Source organism: Clarias gariepinus, chromosome 24 (genome assembly GCF_024256425.1).
Source record: "Clarias gariepinus isolate MV-2021 ecotype Netherlands chromosome 24, CGAR_prim_01v2, whole genome shotgun sequence".
Taxonomy (NCBI): Eukaryota; Metazoa; Chordata; class Actinopteri; order Siluriformes; family Clariidae; genus Clarias; species Clarias gariepinus.
The window spans coordinates 9,074,023-9,096,370 of record NC_071123.1 but is presented as its reverse complement, the minus strand read 5'-3'; the positions used below and the strand labels follow the sequence as shown (position 1 = coordinate 9,096,370).

The 22,348-nt window shown below is 39.4% G+C and overlaps 1 protein-coding gene across 4 annotated transcripts in view; it reads left to right on the top strand.

Moving 5' to 3' along the window:
* The window catches only part of camkk1a (calcium/calmodulin-dependent protein kinase kinase 1, alpha a), a 114,290-nt gene that overhangs the window by 59,915 nt on the left and 32,027 nt on the right, over nt 1–22,348 (top strand). For all 4 annotated transcript variants that reach the window (XM_053485536.1, XM_053485537.1, XM_053485534.1 and 1 more), the window contains exons 4-9: nt 10,372–10,419; nt 10,760–10,813; nt 18,261–18,312; nt 19,755–19,888; nt 20,218–20,254; nt 20,960–20,981. In XM_053485536.1, coding sequence (XP_053341511.1) covers nt 10,372–10,419; nt 10,760–10,813; nt 18,261–18,312; nt 19,755–19,888; nt 20,218–20,254; nt 20,960–20,981 — 347 coding nt within the window. The remainder of the gene's footprint in view (nt 1–10,371; nt 10,420–10,759; nt 10,814–18,260; nt 18,313–19,754; nt 19,889–20,217; nt 20,255–20,959; nt 20,982–22,348) is intronic.

The following is a 22,348-nucleotide window of genomic DNA, read 5'->3' as shown; positions in this document are numbered from 1 at the left end:
GGAAATATTAGTAATACCTTTTGGGTGGCTGGAATGGATTATCTGCATTTACTTTATTTCTTACGGGAAAATGCTTTTCTGTGAATACAAAATTTCACCTTAAGATCTCGCCTCCGGACCGGAGTAATTTATATGCCGAGGTACTGGAATATCTTAAAATGCCTCTTGTCCAATTAGATATTCTGTCAGACTTTCTCACCCACATTACTGAATCATGTTTAAGAAACAGGTCAGAAAAAAATGTTAGTAGTTTTAAGCAGTAGTTGAAAGAACGGGATTGATCAAATCAACAGTGCATTAAATAGTCATGTGTAAAATTAGTTGTTTAAGGGACTGACAATTAGATTTAGTTTACGGGAGTTTTGGAACACGAGCCCACTTCTGGAACGAATTATGCTTGTAATCCAAGGTTCCACTGTACTTTGAAAAAAAAACAACAACATCAAAAAATTCAATATCATCTTATTGCATCATCTCTCTTTCTCTGTTGTCTCTCTCTCTCTCTCTGACTGGTTATCTATTTGTCTGTCTGTTTCTTTAGTTCTTTCTGTCACTCATTATGTCTGTCTGCCTCTATCACTGTTGCTCTGTCTATCTGTTGTTGTTGCTGTTGGTCTATTTCTCTGCCCGTCTCTCTCTTTCTCTCTCTGTCTCTCTGTGTGTCAGATGGACTGCACAGTCATTGGTCTGGTGTGTTTATTTGTTGCTGTGGTTACTGCGGCCTCCGTCTGATCCTCATTAAGTCAGTTCGTTATGCCAAGTTTAAAATGGCTTCTTTTCTACGGTTTATGTCCTTCCTTTAGACAAGATGGTCAGGCTATGGACATGCGATCATGAGCCGCACTCATGAATCCACTCATCTCATCTTTAAGTTGCAAATGGATCAGCTCATTCATTAACCATCATTTTATAAAACAGCCATGCACAAAGGCTTTGCCAGTCTTCATGTTAGCAAAGCATTTAATATGGCGTTTATTGAACATTCAGAAGCAGCGTGTGTGTGTGTGTGTGTTCTCTCACAAGAAAAAGCATATCTGGAAATTTCACAAAGCTCCTCTATATCATAGACATTACTGTACATACAAATAAATGCCTTATTGCTTTGATTTTTTTTCTTCCATTTTCGGGTTAAAGCTCAGAAGTTTGTAAAGGTGTGATAACCATGTTTTGTGTATTTAGTTCCAAATTTGGGTTTTTGAAGATTGACATGAAATGACGCACCGCTTTAAACTTGACAGTATTTGCTTTAGGAACCAACAAGAGTCGTGTTGAAAGCTTAAACACAAAAGCTATTAAGATCCGTCTGGTAAGAGCTGCACCTAGCGGAGCTTTTTGACAGCCTGTTTATCATCTGTGGGAGGCCATTAATTTTGAGTGAACAACACTGACACATCTATGTGTGAAAGTCTTTCTCTACAAGTTTATCCCAAAGACTTTACTTAAAAAAAATAGAAATGAGAATAATCTAAAAAAAACATGCAACACAATTTCGTCTTTATTAAGCAATATGACTCGAGAGGGAGTGCTGTTGTGCTGAATATCAGCACGGCTTTAATGCGATCGTAATCACGGGGACGCAACCCAAGAATGACCTTGAGTGTGATATTGCTTTTATCTACAAACACCATTTATTATCAACAGATAATAAATCTTTAACTTAAATTAAGCACATATGCTTATGCGACTAGCAGGGCTAGCATTGAGCTGGTGACTTAATATTTCCATTTACTCCACTTTAGATTATCAGCTATGTTATCTTTTAGGGTTTTGGGGTTCAATCACAAATAGCATAAAATGGAAAAAAACAAAACATGGTCCTAAAAAGTGTTTTACCTACTGTAGGTGTAGTGTCCGTAACTTTTTTGTAACTGGTTCCCAAGCAGTGCATATATAATACCTTTACTCGGCTCCACCGAATTTTTTAATGATAATTATTGTCATTCAGATGAAACGACTCCAAGGTTAGATTTAGATTTCACATGAAAAGACATGAACCTGAAAAAGTTGTTAAGGTATTGCAACATGAGTTTGACGTGGTTACGGACACTACAGATTTTTTTCAGGAGAAATTCTCAATTTTGTGCAGAGCGATTTAATTTAAGCAACAATTTTTACTTTTAGAAGCTTACACTAATTTTCCAATCAATACATATAGAAATATCCATAATTTGTCAACTAAATGATTATTGTTTAAAGCAAAACAGTATAACGGTGAAAAATGGCTGTTTTTGGGACATATATAAATTCATCTCTTCAAAACAGTTATTAAAAACTGTTTTAAAGTTGTCACCTTAAAATGCTTAGGGAAGTAAGATTAGTCACGTCCATGTTACACAAACTTCCAATGTAGCTTCCTTGTCACACACATTCTTTGTTATATGTATGACTTATAACAAAAAAAACAATAAATCAGCACCAATACTGTGTTTTGGCTGAAAGCTAGTGCGCTATGTAGGGTGCACAATCCCTTGATTCACGTACTAAGTAGTGCCCTTGATCAGGAATGGAGAGGGATTTATGAGTCACACTGGTATTAGAAGCTAGTTAGCTTATGTTCGCAGTGAACAAAACAACATGGATGGTTCATAGGCAATTCAGAATGACTTGAAAGCAATTACTAAGGAGACAGAGTGTTGCTTTAATGACATAACGTTATGAGATGTGTTTTTTGCTGAAAGTGCTGGGTGTAGCACTGGGTGTAGGGTAGGTTTTGGCAGGCAGCTGGTCTCCCCTGTTACCAGTACTGCGGACCATACCGACTTACCTTAATTAATGGTTGTTAGACCACCTGAGTGCTGTTACTGTCTATTATCACCACTCGTGGAACGCCTCTCGTCCAACCAGATTACTCGGTCGGAACTAACCATTGTGTAATCCATGTTAACTTTCTATGTTCCCTAGGTTATTTTTCATTACTATTAATAAAGGATGCTACAAATCATGTCTTTTTGCACATTTTACATGCTGTTGCTTGATGCAATGATATGATATAAATATCTGTTAGTGACTCTTTGCTTATTTTCACGTCAACAGCTTCACTGCACAATTGCCTTTTTTTTTTTTTACTCATCTCACAGTAGATTTGTCTGTTTTGACAGCTCACATTCATTACTGCCAAATGTGACCCAAATCTGTCTTACATCTGAACGCAACCCGCATGCACATATCAACATACTTTTCCAGAGATTTCCAAACTACAAAAACCAAAATCATCCTATTTCTCAGGCACTCCATGTACTGTATAATAGGAGAAACAAACACGGTACGGTATATGCGGTGGTATCTCACGCCTGTGTCACAGTTTGCTCTGGAGGTTTTCGAACAGTCCATCAGCTGTAAAGTACGTGAGCGAGAAAGGACCAGATGGTGGAGTTTTGCTGCTTTTCCTTATTGTTTACAGCATCATTTTCCTCTCCAGCATAAGAGCTGCTAAGTTTATCTATAAGTGGGTTTATCACCCAAAATGTACTTGAGCACATGGCTGCCGTATTTATTACATCTTAATTAGGTTTATTAGTATAATTTGCGTAATTAGGGCTTATTGACTTATTATTGTACGTCGTATTATTAATGTGTGTGTGTGCATTGGCACTGCTTTTCTATTTCTCAGGAAATGTTCGGAACACTTCTCAGTTTCTTCAGCTCCTTTCAAGTGTTGATGTCAATCACCAAATTCTTCTATTCGAAGTATAGTGACAGCTCCTGCTGTGGCACTGATTGATGAAAACAACAGTGATCTGCTATATATACACTATATATAGTTATATATCTGGGAGACCTAGATATTGACCATACATGGTCACATTAAGGGTGTCACATTCATTTGTCTTCTTTTTGTGAGATGACCGTTATGGCCCGACGTTGCAGTAGAAGATACTGTCTCTCTTTCTCGCTAAAAGATTGTTTATACGCTGTTAGGGCTTTAGTTCTGGGTGAGTGAAGGGTTGAGGTCAAGCTACTTGATCTTTAATTCTGTTATGCGATTTTCATCTCTTCCACAGGTTAAGGATCCTTCGCTCGGTCTGTTGGCTGGCTTTTTTCATCTTCCTTGCTTTTGTAGTTTTTACACCAGATACCCTTTTTTTGCACTTTGTTTTATTCATTTATTTATTATAATATAAAATATCATATGAGGTAGAACAAACTGTTGTTTGCTATTTAAATTTTTTTTTTCCGTGCCTTTTGCATCACATTTCATATTTGCATCAATCTTCCATATTTTCTTTTGATTGTGTAAAGCTGCTTTGCGACAATGACAGTTGTTAATACCTGATAATCTCTTATAAGGCACAGACTGACCCCGAGTTAAATTAAAAAATTATGAGTTATCGCTACAGTGGGTCATGATAGAGAGAGAGATGGCAGTGACTGATGACATCACATTGTTAACAGGTACAATTGGCTTTCATATCAAATTCGATTTGTGCCAGAGTACACCGCATCGCGAACGGTTCCTACAGAACAGTTCCTCTAGAACGGTTCCTGAGCTTGGAATGCTGCTTCACAAGCATTCAGGAACCATTCTGGGTCCCTAATGTGAAAAGTTTTTTAAACCTTGATGATGGTCAGTTCGAACATCAAGAGGAAGTTTGTTCCACCACTTGGGTGCCAGAACAGAAAAGAGTCTTGATGCATGCCTTCCTTGTACCCTGACAGATGGTGGGACTAGTCAAGCAGTGCTAGATGACTGGATGGAGAGTGGTTCAGTGCAGAGTATGAAAAGTGCTTTTAGGTAAATATGGCAGCCCCGTTTCTGGCTTTGTAAGAAAGCATCTGTGTTTCAAAACCGACGCAGAGAGCTAGAAGCCAGTGGTGGAAGTGAAATAAAGTGAGGCTGCATTCTGTACCAGTTGCAAAGGTCAAAGATCTAACAGAGGAAGGCTTGCCAGGAGGGAGTTGCGGTAGTTCTGTCACAAAATGAAAAGGCTCTGAACAAGCACCTGAGCAGGAGAGAATTGAGGGAAAACGGAAGAGGACCAAGTACTGAGCCTGATGGGGCACCAGTAAAAAGTGTACGGAGCAGATGTGGATCCATACAGGATCTTTCAGGTAGAAAGCCATACTGTACCACAGATTCCAGTAGTTGTAAAGAAGGACAAGGACAGATGACAGCCTGGCTGATCTAGAAACATGTACAGTAGCTTCTCAGTGACGGCCTAAAGGGCAGTCTCTGTGGAATGTCCCACTTTGAAGCCAGAGGCTTTAGGATCCTGGATGTTGTGGTGTAAGTGATACTTAGTTGACAGCGGTGGCTCTTTCTAATGGTAACGAGGAACAGGGGTCAGGCTTTTAGAGGGATGAAAAAGGATAAAGGAAGACACAAGGGAGAGAGAGATTTGTATGAGTAGAAAAGATGGGGTAACATTGATATCTGTTACTGGAGAGGGACTGCAGAAGATCAAGTCCAAGGAATGTCCTCACTTGTGAAAGGGAGGAAGGTTAAAGCCAGTTACAGGAGTGCTGTCAGTAGGACGTTTCTTCAGTTTCGTCTACATAAGTTCTGTGAAGCAGGCTCTAATCTGAGGTGCTGTTTATTAATGGATGATTTCTGAGGCTGGTAACGCTACATGAACTTCTCCTCTGCAGCAAGTCTTGGATCTTTCTTTCCTGGGACATTCCCCATGACAGACAGTTTCATCAGAGTCTTTGATGAATTTTGCCACTGCATTTAAAGATATGGTTACATACTGTACAAAGTTCTTGCAGTTTTCCGGATTTACTAACCATAAGCCCTTAACTTCTTAAATGTTCATTTATTTCTTGCTAGCTACTGTAGTTAAATATCATAATACGTACATAAAACATATATTATTTAAATGGCTTTAGGTTTGTATTTGGCTTTATCATCATACCTGTGTGTGTGTGTGTGTGTGTGTGTGTGTGTGTGTGTTTAACTATGCCTTTTTATATTTGGTTGTAATGAGAAGACAGGATAGGTGTGTCTGTCTGTGTGTGTGTCTGTGTGTGTGTCTGTGTGTGTGTCTGTGTGTGTGTCTGTGCGTGTGTGTCTGTGCGTGTGTGTCTGTGCGTGTGTGTCTGTGCGTGCGTGTGTGTCTGTGCGTGTGTGTGTGCATGCGGTTGTGCGTGTGTGTGCATGTGTGTGCATGTGTGTGCATGTGTGTGCATGTGTGTGCATGTGTGTGTATGTGTGTCTAGCTCAGCACTTTCGTGTCTTGAATAAGAAATAGCCAATAGATGGATGGGCAGGTTTACTTGACAGGGGTGGCTGATACTGTAGACTGTGCCAGTGTTTTATTACCCTGTGTGTGTGTGTGTGTGTGGCTCCACTGCAGTGCTGATCTCACCGAGCATGTACTAGTGTTGTTCTGTCTGGTCGTCTGTCTGGTTCCCAAGCAGTGCATATATAATACCTTTACTCGGTTCCACCGAATTTCCATGCATGGTTGTGCGTCTGCAGTTTTAGCTCATAATCCACCATATAAATACATTATCGATATGTTATGCTCTGTGTGTGTTCGAGTGTGGCGTAGTGTAGCGTCTGCCGAGCATTTCTAGAGGATACCGTCTGCACCCTCTCTCTCTCTCTCTTTTATAGTCTCTCATTTTGCAACTTTTTTTTTCTTGCATTTTTTAAACTGAATATGATTATATTTAAATTACTGAAGCAGGCAGTGGATTGAGATTATTCAAATAAACATTAGATTTATATTTCAGCACATGTACTGGTGAAGGTGAAAATAAAAATGATTATTCTTAGTTCTGTTTCGCCTGCTGCTGTAGCTACTGTGGATGACATACTGTACAGTAGCTATTGGTAGCGTTTAGTATTTTCACAGGTCAGGACGAGGAATGGTTGAAAAGATGTGATCATTGAATGCATTTGAATTTGAATCAGCCTCATGCTGCCACAGACAGGGCGAGCATTAGCATCTGCATTAGCATACCTGTTTAGTTCACACTAAGCGTTTGCATTGCACGAACCACTCAAGGTGAAAATTGTCTCCCTGTTACAGTTTGCTCAAAGAAAATCACCGAAACAATCTATTCGTAAACCGTGACGTTTCAGAATCGTTTGTATTTCTGGACTCGGGGTTTGTCACCTTGTAGAGAAGTGCATCGCAACGTAAACCCAAGTGAACTTCATGTTCAAGAGATGTGCTCAGAAAACAAGTTGCACATCCTGAGACATAAAACGAAGTCAAGATGAGGTCCTGGACAGTTATGTAAAAGTTCGATTTAATTAAATTCAATTTTATTTGTATAGTAATTTTCATTGCCGCAAAGCAGCTTTACACAATCAAAGGAATTATGAAAGGTTTGTATAAAAAGAGAATGTGCATGAATCAAAATGATAAGATTGTTGCCGCGGGCGACAGTGGCAAGGAAAAACTCCCTGAGATGGTAATGGGAAGAAACCTTAAGAGGAACCGGACTCAACAGGGAACCCATCCTCATCTGGGTGAAATGGATAGCAGGGTTTAATCTGCATTATACTGTGTGTTAGGAGGCTGGAAGTAGGGTTGGGTATCGTTTGGGGGTTTTCCGATACCGGTGCCAAATCGATACTTTTAAAACGGTACCGGTGCCAAAACAATGCCTGAACCGATACTTTACAAAAGCCACAAAATGATGGTGGATGACTCAAGAATACATTTTTATAAAACAAAACATTTAATGCCTAAAATTGAACAATATACTGTATTAAAAGTTTAAAGTATATATAAATATATAAGTAAATACAAAAAACAACAAAAAATAAGCCACCTAACACAACTACAATAAAAATTTTAAATGGAGTAAATAGGGTCACTGTTGTAGTACTACTAGTACTAGCTGGAAAGCCATAATTATAAACAGAATCCATGTTACATTAATATTTTACAAATAGTTTGACCATTTGTTAGCATGAATGCAAGATTTGCACTTTGCGATTAACATTACATTAGCCTACGACTACCCTGCGGAAAGGCTGCTGTTGTCATCATAATCGGTGGACTCCTTTTTGCTACATGGTCAACAGTTTTAGGCATTTAAGTAAAGTTGTTTAATTTAGCAAGCTAAGATAGCGGTAGACTGCCTGCTGCCGTCAGAGCAAGTGTAACGGTAGCATTCACGCGCATCCCGGATGGTCTCATTTCCTGATGATTTGTGCTTTTAATTTTTTTATCTAATCTAATAAACTTTTAATCTACAAAAATAAAATGGACAGTAACATTACTGCAACAATGTTTTGGATTTGTATTATCAAAGCTTTCTGAAGTTCCCAAGATTTTTCTAATTAAGGAAATAATTTATTTTTCCAATCATTTCTGACCCCCCATGAATGCAGTATTTAAAGTTTTACTAGCGATCATGTGTGTTAATGAATCTGATGCTTATTACAACTGTGCCATCATAACCCCGGAGAACAAATATTTTACTCGACAGTTCAGGCATTTAAGGCACCGAAATAGGGCATCGAAATTTGCGTTCTGCTTCGGTCCGGTACATACCGGTTATATGGGTACCGGTGCCGTATTGGAACTGGTTTTCGGTTCCCAACCCTAGCTGGAAGTTCAGTTATAAAAAGAGATGTCTTGACAAAAGTGGCACCAGAGAGGAAAGCGAGGTCCATCACTGAGCCAGAGAGGGAAGGTGAGACCGGACACAGTATCCCAGAGAGGGGCGACAATCCCAATAGAGCAGAGTGACGTCTTCAGTTGATCAGAAAGGCAGTGTGACATCCGAGGCAGAGCAAAACAGTGCACCCTCTAACTTGTGAAGTGCAGGCTTAAACCTGTCGCAACAGTCGAATAGAAGCTCTTAATTAAAGTGTTAACTCTGTTGAAGTGTTAAAGTGTTAACTCTGTTGAAGTGTTAAAGTGTTAACTCTGTTGAAGTGTTAGTGTTAACTCTGTTGAAGTGTTAAAATGCCATTGTTTAACCATATTGTATATAATGTGTAGTTATTGTTTTTCGTAGTTTACATCGTAGTTTACATTGCATTGTGCTTTACTACTTTTACGATATATAGTTAAGTAAGTCCATATAAAATAAAGATGATTTGTGTGTACACATGTGCAAGTGTTTCTCACTCACTCATCATCATTACCGCTTTATCCTGTATTCAGGGTCGCGGGAACCTGGAGCCTGGAGCTTTACAGTATTAGTGACGGCAGCACGGTGGTGTAGTGGTTAGCACTGTCGCCTTGCACCTTCAGGGTGCTCAATTCCCGTCTCTGTGTGCATGATTGGTGGGTTTCCTCCGGGTTCTCTGGTTTCCGCCCACAGTCCAAAGACCTGGAGGTTAGGCTAATTGGCATTCCCAAAAGTGAATAAATGAGGGTGTTAGTGCATGTGTGTGTGTCCAGGCTATAAGTCTCCTGGGATAGGCTTCAGGTCCCCACGACACTAAATAAACGATAAAGCGGTAAGTGAGTATTAGCGACTAATTTTAAACCAGAGGCATGGAACACTGAGCATTAGAAAAACTTAGAAGGGCTTAAAATCAAATAACGTGACCAAATTGAGCATTTAAATGCCCGCTCCGTTTCATCTTTCACTTGATTAAGTACACCTAATGAAAGTATCTAATCAGCCAATCACATGGCAGCGACTCAATGACTCGGTCAAGACGATCTGCCGAAGTTTAAACCAAGCATCAGAACGGGGAAGAAAGGTAATTTAAGTGACTTGGCATGGTTGTTGGTGCCAGACTAAGCTATAGTGCTATACCGCACTAAAATTGGACGACGGAAGATTGAAAAAAGAGTTGCCTGGTCTGATGAGTCTCGAATTCTGCTGTGACGGTCAGAATTTGGTGTAAATGATCTAAAAGCATGCATGTCATAGGGCTGTACATTATCCATGTGCCCATACAACAGAAATACCTGTTGTTAATCACTGACTGGACTGATTTTTATTTTTTTTTTACCTTCCCACAGAAACACTCATCTAGTGTTGGTCAGGAGGCGTTATTTGCATGTTACAGGCATCTGAGACTTATCAGTGTTGTAAAGGGAAATATTCAGATAATGATAAACAAATTCTGCATCACTGAAGCAGTGCTATTGTAAGTTTTTTGCATTTGCGGAATAGCATTTTATAAGTCGCCTGTGGCTTTGGAGATCATGTTAGTGTCTGTTTCCGGGTTATGAGCATAGCGTTTTTACGAGCTGCTTAATTACAACACGATCGCTGAGATGTTTGTTGTCTTAATTAAATCTCTTTTTCTCTCTCTCTCTCTCTGTTCATTTGTTTCTTTTCCACGATTGCGAAATATGAGTGAGCTACAGTATATTGCACACACACAAATGTACAGTATGAACGTGACATTTCAAAGAGTCATGTGTTTTCGAATCTCATGTCATGTAGTGATCTGATACTCTGTTCCTCATATTAATTTCGCTCTTTCTCTCTCTTTTCTCTTAGGACTGCATTCAGCTTAACCAGTACAAACTGAAGAGTGAAATTGGCAAGGCGAGTACCTTAAACTTGAACAGGTTTATCTTCAGGAAGATAAGATGAGTTTTCTATCTTGTGAAACATGCAAATCTGTTATGAAAATTCATTCAAAACTATGGTGTTTATTTCTATACATTACAACCGCAGACATGTAACTATTAAAAAAAAAAAAAAAAAAAAAGAAATCAGCTTTATGCGACCTTTCTGAAATTGTTTAGGTTTTAAATGTAAAAATTTTATTACTCAAGAGAGAGTCTGGTTCTTGCTGAAATCTTTTTATACCAAGTAATCAAACCAAATCAGCTAAACCTTTTTTTTTTCTTGAAATCAGTTTTTTTTTTTGCTTTCTCTCTAGGGTTCCTATGGTGTGGTCAAACTGGCCTACAACGAGGATGACGAAAAGTATTACGTAAGTTCCTTGTACAAATTCATGCTCTTATCCTGTGTTAATACCACTTTTTAAACCAGAGAAAGAAAGCAGTAAAGAAGTCAGCAAAAACTTCGAGTGGGGGCCGTGGTGGTATAAATGGTTGAGGGTCATGAGTTCGATTCCCAAGCTGAAGTCAGCAAAAACTTTCTAAGTGGGGGCAGGGGTGGTATAAATGGTTAAGGGTCATGGATTCGAGCCCCAAGATAAAGTTAGCAAAAACTTTCTAAGTGGGCGCAGTGGTGGTATAAATGGTTAAGGGCCATGGGTTCGATTCCCAAGCTGAAGTCAGCAAAAACTTTCTAAGTGGGGACAGTGGTGGTATAAATGGTTAAGAGTCATGGGTTCGATTCCCAAGCTGAAGTCAGCAAAAACTTTTTAAGTGGGGACAGGGGTGGTATAAATGGTTAAGGGTCATGGATTCGAGCCCCAAGATAAAGTTAGCAAAAACTTTCTAAGTGGGCACAGTGGTGGTATAAATGGTTAAGGGCCATGGGTTCGAGACCTAAGCTGCCACTGTTGATCAGGGGTGGTGATCACCTGGGATCACCTGATAAGATATTATCACAATGCCTACGCTGATTTGATATGTACTTACAGTGGTTTAGGGGTTTACACTGTGGCCTCTCATCTCCAGGATTGATGGTTCGATTCCCGCCACAGGTCTGAGTTTTCATGTTCTCCCCACAGTGCAAAGACATACAGATTAGACCAACTAGAACTGGCGTTCCCAGCATTCAAAGGATAAGATGAATGGATAAATGAACTTTCTGAGTAAAAGTAATGATCTTTTTTTTTTTTTTTTCCTGGAAATTTATCTTTGCTGGTTGGCTGATGGTTAAGTGTCCCGAACGTGACATGGAGTACTTAGAGGTTCTACTTTTCGTGCAGACACTTGAGTGTCCATTAACTGCACTCAGCTTCTGTTGTCGAGTGATTCTGTAAGTGGAATAATGGCCTTACAGCACCCTGCTCGGTGCGCCGTTGTGTGTGCATGTGCACATGGCTGTACTCAGGCACGAGATTGCTCATGCTCGATGCTGAAATAGGTTTAAGCCTCGTTCTTCTTGCCTGCACAGAATAGAAATGGCCCAGATCTGAACTGGGACAGAGCAGATAATTAAACATGATTTGAGAGAGTGAGGGTAAAAAAATATGTTATTGAGAAAAAGAAGTTAAAATGAGAAAATGGTTTGAAAGTGGTGAAAGAGGGGGAGGCTGGGTGATACACACATACACACACCGTACAAATGTTCCTAGGTGGTATACATTATGTAATTTTCTTATAAAACCCTGATTTACCATAGTGAGCAGGCTCGTTCACAGTGTCATCTATGCACAATCGCTTTTATAAATATAAACTGTGGGTGGAGGAAAAACAAGATTGAGGTCTTGCTCCTGAGCAGCAGGGTCCTACCGTTCAATATGGTGAGCGCGCGGAAACATCCGGGAGGATGAGATCTGTGTCGGAACATGAGCTGTGTGTGAAATCTGACTGTGAGGGTGCGCTAAAGAATCCAGGATCATATGGATGAGGTTGAAACCTTCACAACTTTGGATAAGGATTCAACATGTGCATTGATTCTTCAGAAAAGTGGGGAATTGTCATAAATGATGATGTCATTTTAATAAAAGATGACGAAGATTAGACCTTTTATGGTTAATAATTATATTAACATGTAATATTATGTAATATTTGTCATTTTGGTCTGTCTGCGTGCCATCTGGGTTGTTGGGTTTCCAGATTGACGCCCGAATAGCATTCACACACCAAAGGCCATTTAGGAACGCCAACTAACCTAATCTGCTCATCTTTGGACTATGGGAGAGAACCCGAAGTACCTGGAAGCTTTGGAAGAACATGCAAACTCCATGCACACAGTCCACGAGGAGAAATCGATCCTGGAACCTGGAGGTGCAAGACAACTACGCCATGTGCTGCCATTTTTTTTATTTATTATTTGTATATTATATTATACTATATAATATACTATATATGACATCAAAAATTAATAATAAGAAAAAGATGGAATTTTTGCAATAAACATAATCATTATGGAATGCTAATGTGGTTGTATTATTAAAATGAAAACAGGCTTTAATCATTAATCAACGTACCGATATTGTAAAAGATTTGTTATAATTTAAATGGTTATATCTATTAGATTGTTTGTTTTTCTGGCTCTTCTCTTTGACTGTGAAATTCCCTGGGCTTTTCTCAGTTTGATCCCAAGGCTTCACCTCCTTCTCCTCATTCCTTATATGGCAGCACTTCCCATGGCTCACTGCTGGTTGCATGTACTGTCTTTCTTGGCTCATTTCCTCCGGATGTGGTAACTGATTGACGTGACACATATCTACTCTGTATTTCCTCGGGAAATGGTCTCAGACTTAAATGCCTCCTTTGCTGTGTGTGCTGTGTGTCGGCAAGCGCATCGAGGCACCGTAGGCACCTCATCCGGTCCTCTTTTAATTTAAACCTGACAGTGTGGGGGTTCAGTCCGGTTGACTCAGGAGTGAGTGCAGTGATGGATGAACAGGAATATAGAGAGTCAACAAAACCATGTAATTACCGTCCAAAGACATGTAATTGGTGTTTTTACATTCTGTGGGAAGTAGGTTGATGTTCATACAGTAGGTTTAATCCCAGACAACAGCAGAGAAATGCTGTAATACTAAGATCTTTTTAAATAAACAATCACCAGGGACCAGCCGATATGATATCACTATACCTGGGTGCTGATATGAATTGTACACTTAACTTATCCAACCATGTCTTTATGGTCGTTGCTTTATGCACTGGGTGCAGTCATGTTGGAATAGAAAAGGGCCTTCACCAAACTTTTGCCACAAAGTTGGAAGCATAGCATTGTCCAAGATGTCTTGGTATGCTGAAGCATTGATATTGCCCTTCACTGGGGTAAAGGGGCCTAAATTTAAACATCTAAAATCAATAACTAACAGATTTGGCCAAATCCTTTTGTCCATACAATGTATTACCAACTGAAATGCAAAAATGTATATATATACATTAAAAAAAATAAATAAAAAGATTAATTAAATAAATTAAAAATATCGCAATATAGCACTGACATTATCACGATATAGCCCCTAACCCCACAAGCTACTGTATAAATGGGTGAACGAAATCAAGGTGGGTTCTTAGTAGATATAAGTAGATATATTTTTATGGCGAACATTTTACTACCATCATTCAGCTCCACTTGTCGACGTAGAAGGAAGTGTCACTGCACATGTATTTAAAGGTCACCTTCCTCCAACAATGAAACATCTTCATTCTGACCGAATAGTTTCATGAAAATGGAAATGATGCAAATAGAATGATGCAACTTAACTGTGGGGGATTTTGGACCATTGTGTTTTGTGCTCCCCACCACCACCATCACCATCATAATCCTTATCAAAGCTGGAAATAAGGGAATATCTATTGGAAAAATGCCCAATTCCGAAAAGTGTTGTTTGGGAAAGCCATTGTACAATACCCTATACACTCCTCTAACTATTTCAGCAGCAATAAATATAGCGATCCTAAATGAATAAATGTAATGACCCTAGCTATCAAAGACGCTGGAAGCTGTAGAACACAAGGCAAATAAAGGAACCCATCAGCTTTTCCCAAGGATCCTCAAAACACCACAGCTGACTCTGCTTTCCTTAAATTAGAAACTTATTCATTCAGTTTTTTTACACCATCGCTAAGCAGATTCCCTCTTTGCACTGCCTGTCTTTTGAAACTATGGAGCTTGGAAGGTAGTAATTACTAGACGCTATTTTTTCCTCGGCGGGTATAATGCACTTGTAATGACTTGACAGCTAATCAAAGTTTGTCGGGTATTCTCTTCTGCAGAATGCACACAGTCAGAAACACACAACTAAGGAAAAAGGAAACCGGTTATTTAACTGTCATGATGGCACAAACCCTTCCAAAGATAGGGGATAAATAGAAAAGGATTTTCATTTCACCAAAGTTTGTAATACCGTAATATGAAACCTCGGCAACATGTCTGCAGTGCAGAAGGTGTTCTCAAAAGCTTCAATATTAAACCGCTCGCCTCTCGCCTCCTGGAAGGACTTTTCAATGTCATATGGACCTCCGGCTTTATCACTATATCGGTCTTAACTGCAAGCAATAAATTATGTGAATTCTGACCCATAGATTTCTAACCCATAATAGATGACCAGTCATAACACAGACGGGAAGATTTCATACTGTAACTTCACACAATATTGCTAACAGAACGTGGCAAACAGTTGCAATCATTCTTTTTGTATTTTTTCAATGATTGTAATTATTCCTTATAAATCACATAAACATCAACATTAGTTTAAATTGACGCTGAGATTTAATAATTAACAATTATTGTGATAAATGTGCTAAAAACATGCCGATTTAAATCCCGCCTCCAAGAACAGTATTGTTCCATCATGCACATCATGATAAAACTGGCTCATCCCTAGAAAGCAAAGAGGAGAAGTTAATTTAGAGTTACCAACCTCAGAAATCACCAATTAACAACCAGCACCTCAGATTAGAGCTAATATGAATGCTTTCTTCATTGTCTTTCGCTGTCGCCTCAGCGAACTTCTGCCTCCATCTACCCCTATCCTCTGCGTCCTCTTTTCTCACTGCATCCATACTGTAAATCTCCTCTTTGGTCTTCTTCAAGACCTCTCCCGCCTGGAAGAACCTCAGCATGACGTCTATCAATATATTCACAATCTCTCCTCTGAAGATGTCCAAACCACCTCAATCTCTCTGACTTTATCTCTAAAGCATCAAACATTGACTGTCTCGCTGATGGACTCATTATTGATCCTATCCATCCTTGTCAGCCGTTCTGAAGGCTTCACCATCTATAAGTAGCAGACGCATCTCAATATTAACTATTCAATGGAGATTATTGCATATTTGGAATGAAATAAAAAGCAGGAAAAACCATGGATTAAAACATGTCGTATATATCTGACAACAAAAAAAAAAAGAAATGCATGAACTATCCGCGGTAATGCCACTCAAACCTGTCCTTTAGTACCAGATGGCTTGCATTACTGTGTAACTCAAAGCTGGTGTGTTATAACTTTAATTCATACATGGCATAATAAGATTCGACCAGACAAAGGAGACAGGACAAACGTTTGAATAATTTTTTCTTTTTTTCCGCCTACATCTGCGAAACAAATAATTCAAAAAGACCCACGCATGCGTTTGAACCATCCTTTCATTCATTCATTCATTACAGATCCCTAATCTCTCTCACAGGTGCCACAAATTGGTCTGTAATGAACAGAGATGTGTTCCAAAGCGCACGTCAGTGTATGCGCTGTGGTGCTCTGGTTCACACAGTGGTGCAGCACTACCTTCTTTTTCTACCACGGGAGAATAGACACAGGTGCAGGATGTTTTTAATCAGCCTGTTTCGTTTGAATAAGATGCTAATTAGACATTGTTACGATGCGTGCAACTGGCGTTCACGGCGCCGTACGAATGCCGTATACGAGCTACCTTGCTGTAGCTGTGTGCACATGAAAACTCTGCCTATGTAAAAGTCAGGAAGTTATCATTGTTTTTAAATAATCATATGTTACTTAGACAAACCTAGCTTGCTGTTTAGCTAATGTTTTATCAACTGAGTGAAAAAATAGCTGATTTATTTTAGATTAGATTAGATAAGATTCAACATTCAACTAGTGCATAAGTGGCCTATTTACAGTAAATAACAATATGGTAAGTGAAGGTATTGGTTTGTATATACAGGGGTGAGAGAGAACAGAAAGTGCAGTAGGTGATAAAGATAGGTATATATGGTAAAAAAATAAAAGTATAACTGTGCAAACATTGTGCAATGAAGAAGACGTCAAGAAGTTAAACATGCTCAACATGATATACATACAGTATGTGCGTACAGTATATGACTTTCTGTATGATACAGTACATACAGAATAAATAGGGTGGAATATACAGTAGTGCAATGATGAGGATAAATTATGGATGGTGCAAAAAAGTATAGTGGGGAAGGCATTATTATACAATCTATACCGCCTTATCCTGTATTCAGGTTTGTAGGGGGCCTGGAGCCTATCACAGGAGACTTAGGACTTGAGGCTGGGTACACCCTGGACAGGGTGCCAATCTGGTACAGGGCACACACTACATGGAATGCCAGTTAGCCTAATCTGCAGGTTTTTAGACTGTGGAAGGAAACAGAGTATTCGAGGAAACCCACCAAGCACGTGGACAGCATGCAAACTCCATGCACACAGAGACAGGAATCGAACCTGGACCCTGGAGGTACCCTATATGATGTTTGATAGAACAGAAGAGCATACTGTATGTTCATATGATATTTTCACAATATTTCTTGATAAGCTGTTTCTTAGTAGGCTGGGGTCAGAGCACGGGGTCGGTCCTGGCAAAGCTGGGGCTTGAACCGACGACCGTATGATCAGTAATTCAGAGCCCTAACACTGAGCCACCACTGGTCATTAGAATAAAATTTTGTAACTGCTGACTTTTCTCCAACCTGATATCCACGACCAAGCAAAAGTTTGGACACACCTTTTAATTCCATGGTCTTTTTTTAAAATCTCTATTCATTTTTACTTTGTGAAACAATGAAGGCGTCCAAAACATGCAATGATCTCCTTTGCACAGTTGATATTGAGATGTGTCTGCGTCTTATGCTTTGTAAAGCCTCATAACGGCTCTAATCCGAGGTGCTGTTTGTTAATTGGTGATTTCTGAGGCTGGTAACTCTAAGTGAGTTTTGCTTTCCGAAAAGCTGATCTATTTATCTTAAAATAACAACTGACTGTTACCTAATTACCTAATGCCATACTGTACTATGTCATTTCATTTCCCAAACTTTTGACTGGTACTGTATATAGAAGTCCATGTTGTACTGTAAATGTAAAGAAAGTGCTTGAATTGCCGTTACTTTTTTCTTTTTGCCAGAGTCCTTCCTTCTGTTTGGTCAAACCACCCTACAAGGGTTGATTACTCTTCAGAACCATGCTTAATTATTCATTGTTGAATTCTCTTATTTATTCATGAATTTCCATCTATAATCACATCCAATCAGTCACAGCGAACCTGAAGTGCTGCCTTAAGGCTAGATTTGGTGGGGAGGGAGTGGCCTGATCACAGCACACAACGGCTCTTTTGTTTGATTAATGCGGACGCTTAAAGAAGTCAGACTGATTATGGAATCCACTTGAAAGTCACAGACAGCCAACGCCATAAATAATGATGATTGGTGGGCTTATTCTATGCCAGGTATAAGAAAAGGAAGAAAAGCAAAGAGATCTGTAAGATGAAGACCATTTGAAAACCACTTTTGTTTCTCTGTTATTCATTTTGCTTCTCTCTCTCTCTCTCTCACACACACACTCTCTCTCTCTTTACCTTCAGGCAATGAAAGTGGTATCTAAGAAGAAGCTGATGAAACAGTGTGGATTTCCACGTAAGTTTGACTTTGCCTGAATTCACTAGTATGTACGGTAGTCCTAACAAGAATATCTTGTTAATTTTCCCACAACAAACACAGTGCTAAACTGTTCCTTTTAAAATCATCTTAAAATGGTTTCAAATTCAAGTTTTGTTAAATATATATATTTTTTTAACTTGACTGGTACAGTATATAGAACTAAAGCGCAGACCTGTATAATAGATGCATGTCATGTTGGGACAGGAAGAAGGCGTCCCCAACCTGTTCCCATGAGGTTGGGAGCATGAAATTGTCCAAAATGTCTTGGTATGCTTAAGCTGTAAGAGGTTTTTTTTCCCCCCTGAAAGTAAGTCCCAACTCCTGAAAACCAGCCCCATACCAGTTCCAACTCGACTGCGCACCAGTGCACAAAGCAAGGTCCATAAAGACATGGATGAGCGAGTTTGGGGTGGAAGAACTTGACTGAGTCCCGACCTTAACCTGACAGAACACCTTTGGGATGAATTGGAGCGGAGACTGTGAGCCAGGCCGTCTCGTCCAACAGCAGTGTCTGACCTTACAAGTGCGCTTCTGAAAGAATGGTCAAAAAATCCCCTAAACACACTCCTAAAGCATGTGGAAAGCTTTCCTAGGAGAACTGAAGCTGTTATACAGTAGCTGCAAAGGGGCCAACATTATATTAAACCCTGCGGATTAACATTTGGATGTTAATCCAAGTTTATATACATTTAAAGGCAGGCGAGTGAATACTTTTGGCATCGTAGTGTCTTTACTGATATCTGAACATTTTACCAATCAATAACTGGATAATCATGAGTTAATAATGGTAACAAGATGTCCATTTCTTTTCCTCCGGATCAGTTTCATTTAAACATTTCTAGCAACACAATCCCAAAAAATGAGCTAGGTGAGGCTAATTAATGAGGAGCAGTAGAGAGACCAACAGAAAAATAGAAATAATAAAATTGAACAACTGTGTCTATGCTAAAAGATTATTCTGCTAAGAATATGCCGAAGATTACACCACTACGCAATGCTAATTCTTGCTAAGAATATGCCATCTAGTGGTGTAATAATTAATAGGCGTGAGCTACGGAGAAGCATTATGCAAAACATTACTATTATTGTTTTTAATAATGATAATAAATTTAAATCATTTAAATTCTTAACAGAAATTCACTTATTAATGATTAATCATTGACATCCTCAGTAGATGTGTTTGTGCTACGTTGACGGTCACTAGCATGGCAGCCAATATCAGGCTAATTATTACAGTAAACGTACAATCAAACTGACCCATTAGCCTGATACAATTACTAGCATGCTAAATGATTTATGCTTCTCTTCTGTGTATATTCTACAAATTTCGATCACGATGCAAATATTAATATATAAGATGATTAGAACAATTAATAACAAGCTAAGTTTGTTTAACCATGCTGGTGCTCTGTGTGCAGGTCGCCCTCCTCCTCGAGGCCCCAAAGCAGCTTTGGGGGAACAACCGAAAGTGCTTGGCCCCCTTGAGAGGGTTTATCAAGAGATCGCCATTCTGAAGAAGCTAGATCACCTGAACATAGTCAAACTGGTCGAGGTATGTATAGGTTGCATGGCCTCGGACAGCTTGTAAAATGCGTTTAGATCTCATCCCCTGCAACGTTAAACCCAAAGTTACCCCCTTGTCTAAAAGTTAAGTTGTGGTGGAAGCACATCTGATGAGCTAAGCCTACTCCACTGGGGTCATGTTTTTATAATTATTATTATTATTTTATTCTGTCTTCCCTTTATTCGCTCACGTCTTTTATAATCTAGTTTGTGGAGTTCTAGGTCATATCGAGTGTATCTTCGACATTGATATGAACACCAGTGGAGCACAGCAGGGCTTCTGGGAGTTTCTGATCCACATACCATTTCTTTTTTCAGGTGCTGGACGACCCAGCCGAGGACAATCTGCACATGGGTACGAATGATCTTTCTACTATAAAACTGTCATCATTCACATGATTTGGTTTCCGCACAACCAGCAAGGAATCACTCCTTTTGGCATAAAGTAGTCACTGATTTGGAATATATGTGACCTGGAGGGAGGCTAGACGGTCGCTTTTAAAAAATTGCTTCTGTATTTGATTGTTTCAGAGCAATGGTATTTGGGTTTGAGTTACCGCAGTTGTGGGGAGATATCTCTCTAATCTAATCATTTTGCAAAACGCAGCACACACACACACACACACGATAGAATGTCGGTCTCCATAGTCTGATGGTGTGACTCAGAGAAAGTGATATGAATAGCTGCTGCCGAGTCGCGGCTGCCTTGTTATGGATTCATAGGTTAGCCGTAATGCACTTGTTTGAGTACGTAATAGTTTCTATAGTAACGAGACAAGGGACGTACGGGAATGACTGATTATACCTGGCGAAATGTAAAGTAAAATAATATTGGTTTTCCCCAACATTAATGTGTCTGTGAACAACTACAAAGTACAATGTTTATTAATACATAAAATAATGTAAATGTCAACAAATTGTTGTGGTATAAGAGGAATAAAATGAATAAAAACCACCCCAGAGTTTATTATTTTCCTATGACAGCATATCCTGTTGTGATTTATTCCTTACTGATAAATACTTTCTATTTTTATTTCTCTCTCTCTCTCTCTCTGTGCAGTGTTTGAGCTAATGCAGAAAGGGTGAGTACTCTGTGCCTCCTCTCCTCTCTTGTAATTGAAGTCTTGGCTTGTTTCTCTTTCCATCACTCCATCCGTCCATATTTGTGATTACTCAGCTCGGGCATTCCGCCTCTATTTTCCTTCCTGCTCCATCAATCCAAATACATTTAGGAGGCACTTACTTTTGATGCTTATTGGCATTGACAGTCCTGCCAACCTTTACACAATTCACACATATGAATCAGAAGTGATTGACAGTTGCACAGCTGGTTTGAACGCTCCAAAATTAATCGACACCCCTGAACTCATCACCCCTTTCATTTTTAAATCAGTACAAATGTTCCAGATGCTCATATTTCTATTCTATTTTCCGGCTCGAAATGTACAAAGCCCGTGGTGCTGCGTGTTTAATTTAGTGAACTTTAGACAGAAATGCAGTCAACTTAAGTTAATTATACACTGCCTGGCCAAAAAAAAAAAGGATGCACACTCTAGTATTTCATTCGACCTCCTGTGGTTTTGATTATGGCGTGCAATCTGGTGGCCATGTGTGAAATATGAAAATGATTTTTCATGCTCCCAGAACCACTCTGTCACAATTTGAGTCCTGGAATATGCCTGTGCCATCAAGGAAGAAAAACATTGATGTGAAACAGGTCGTCACCTGACTTCATGTTATTGCCACATAAGGTTGCTGAGCCTAAACCTGACCAACCCCAGACCATAACCCCGTTTCAGAGGCTTGTACAGTGGGCGCTGATGCATGATGGGTGCATCGCTTCATGCTCTTCCCTTCTTTCTTGGGCCTGACACGCCCATCTCTCTGGTAGACCCATCAGACCACATGACCTTTCTCTATTGCTCCAAAGTCCAATTTTTATGCTCCCCAGAAAATTCAAGACGTTTTCTGATTAGTCTCACTAACAAGTGGTTTTCTTATGGCCACTCAGCTGTTTAGTCCCAATTCTACTGTCTACTTTTTTACAATTGCAATTCTTCTTTTAAAATATCTACACCCATATTTCCTGATAATTATCCCTCATGGCTTTGGATTACCCGATCTAGTAATTTCCACAATCCCCTTAGTTGTTTTCTTTAACTCAATACAGGCCCTTGTGAAATGGTAACCCCCTTTTTTAAGCTAGGCAGTGTGGTTTTTTTATGGACACCACAAAAAAAAAAACGTATATAAAAAAGGAATAAAATGCTTTTTTTTTCACTAAAAGAGAAAAATGCATTATGGCTCACATGTTGATTCATTTATCACAATAAAACGCATTATGGGTCATATATACAGTACATCAGGGAGCGCCTTAACAGAAAGTAGCTGGTTACGTGGTAGAGTTACTTTCAGCCCTGAGATTGTGGGGTTTAACCATTTTGGTGCG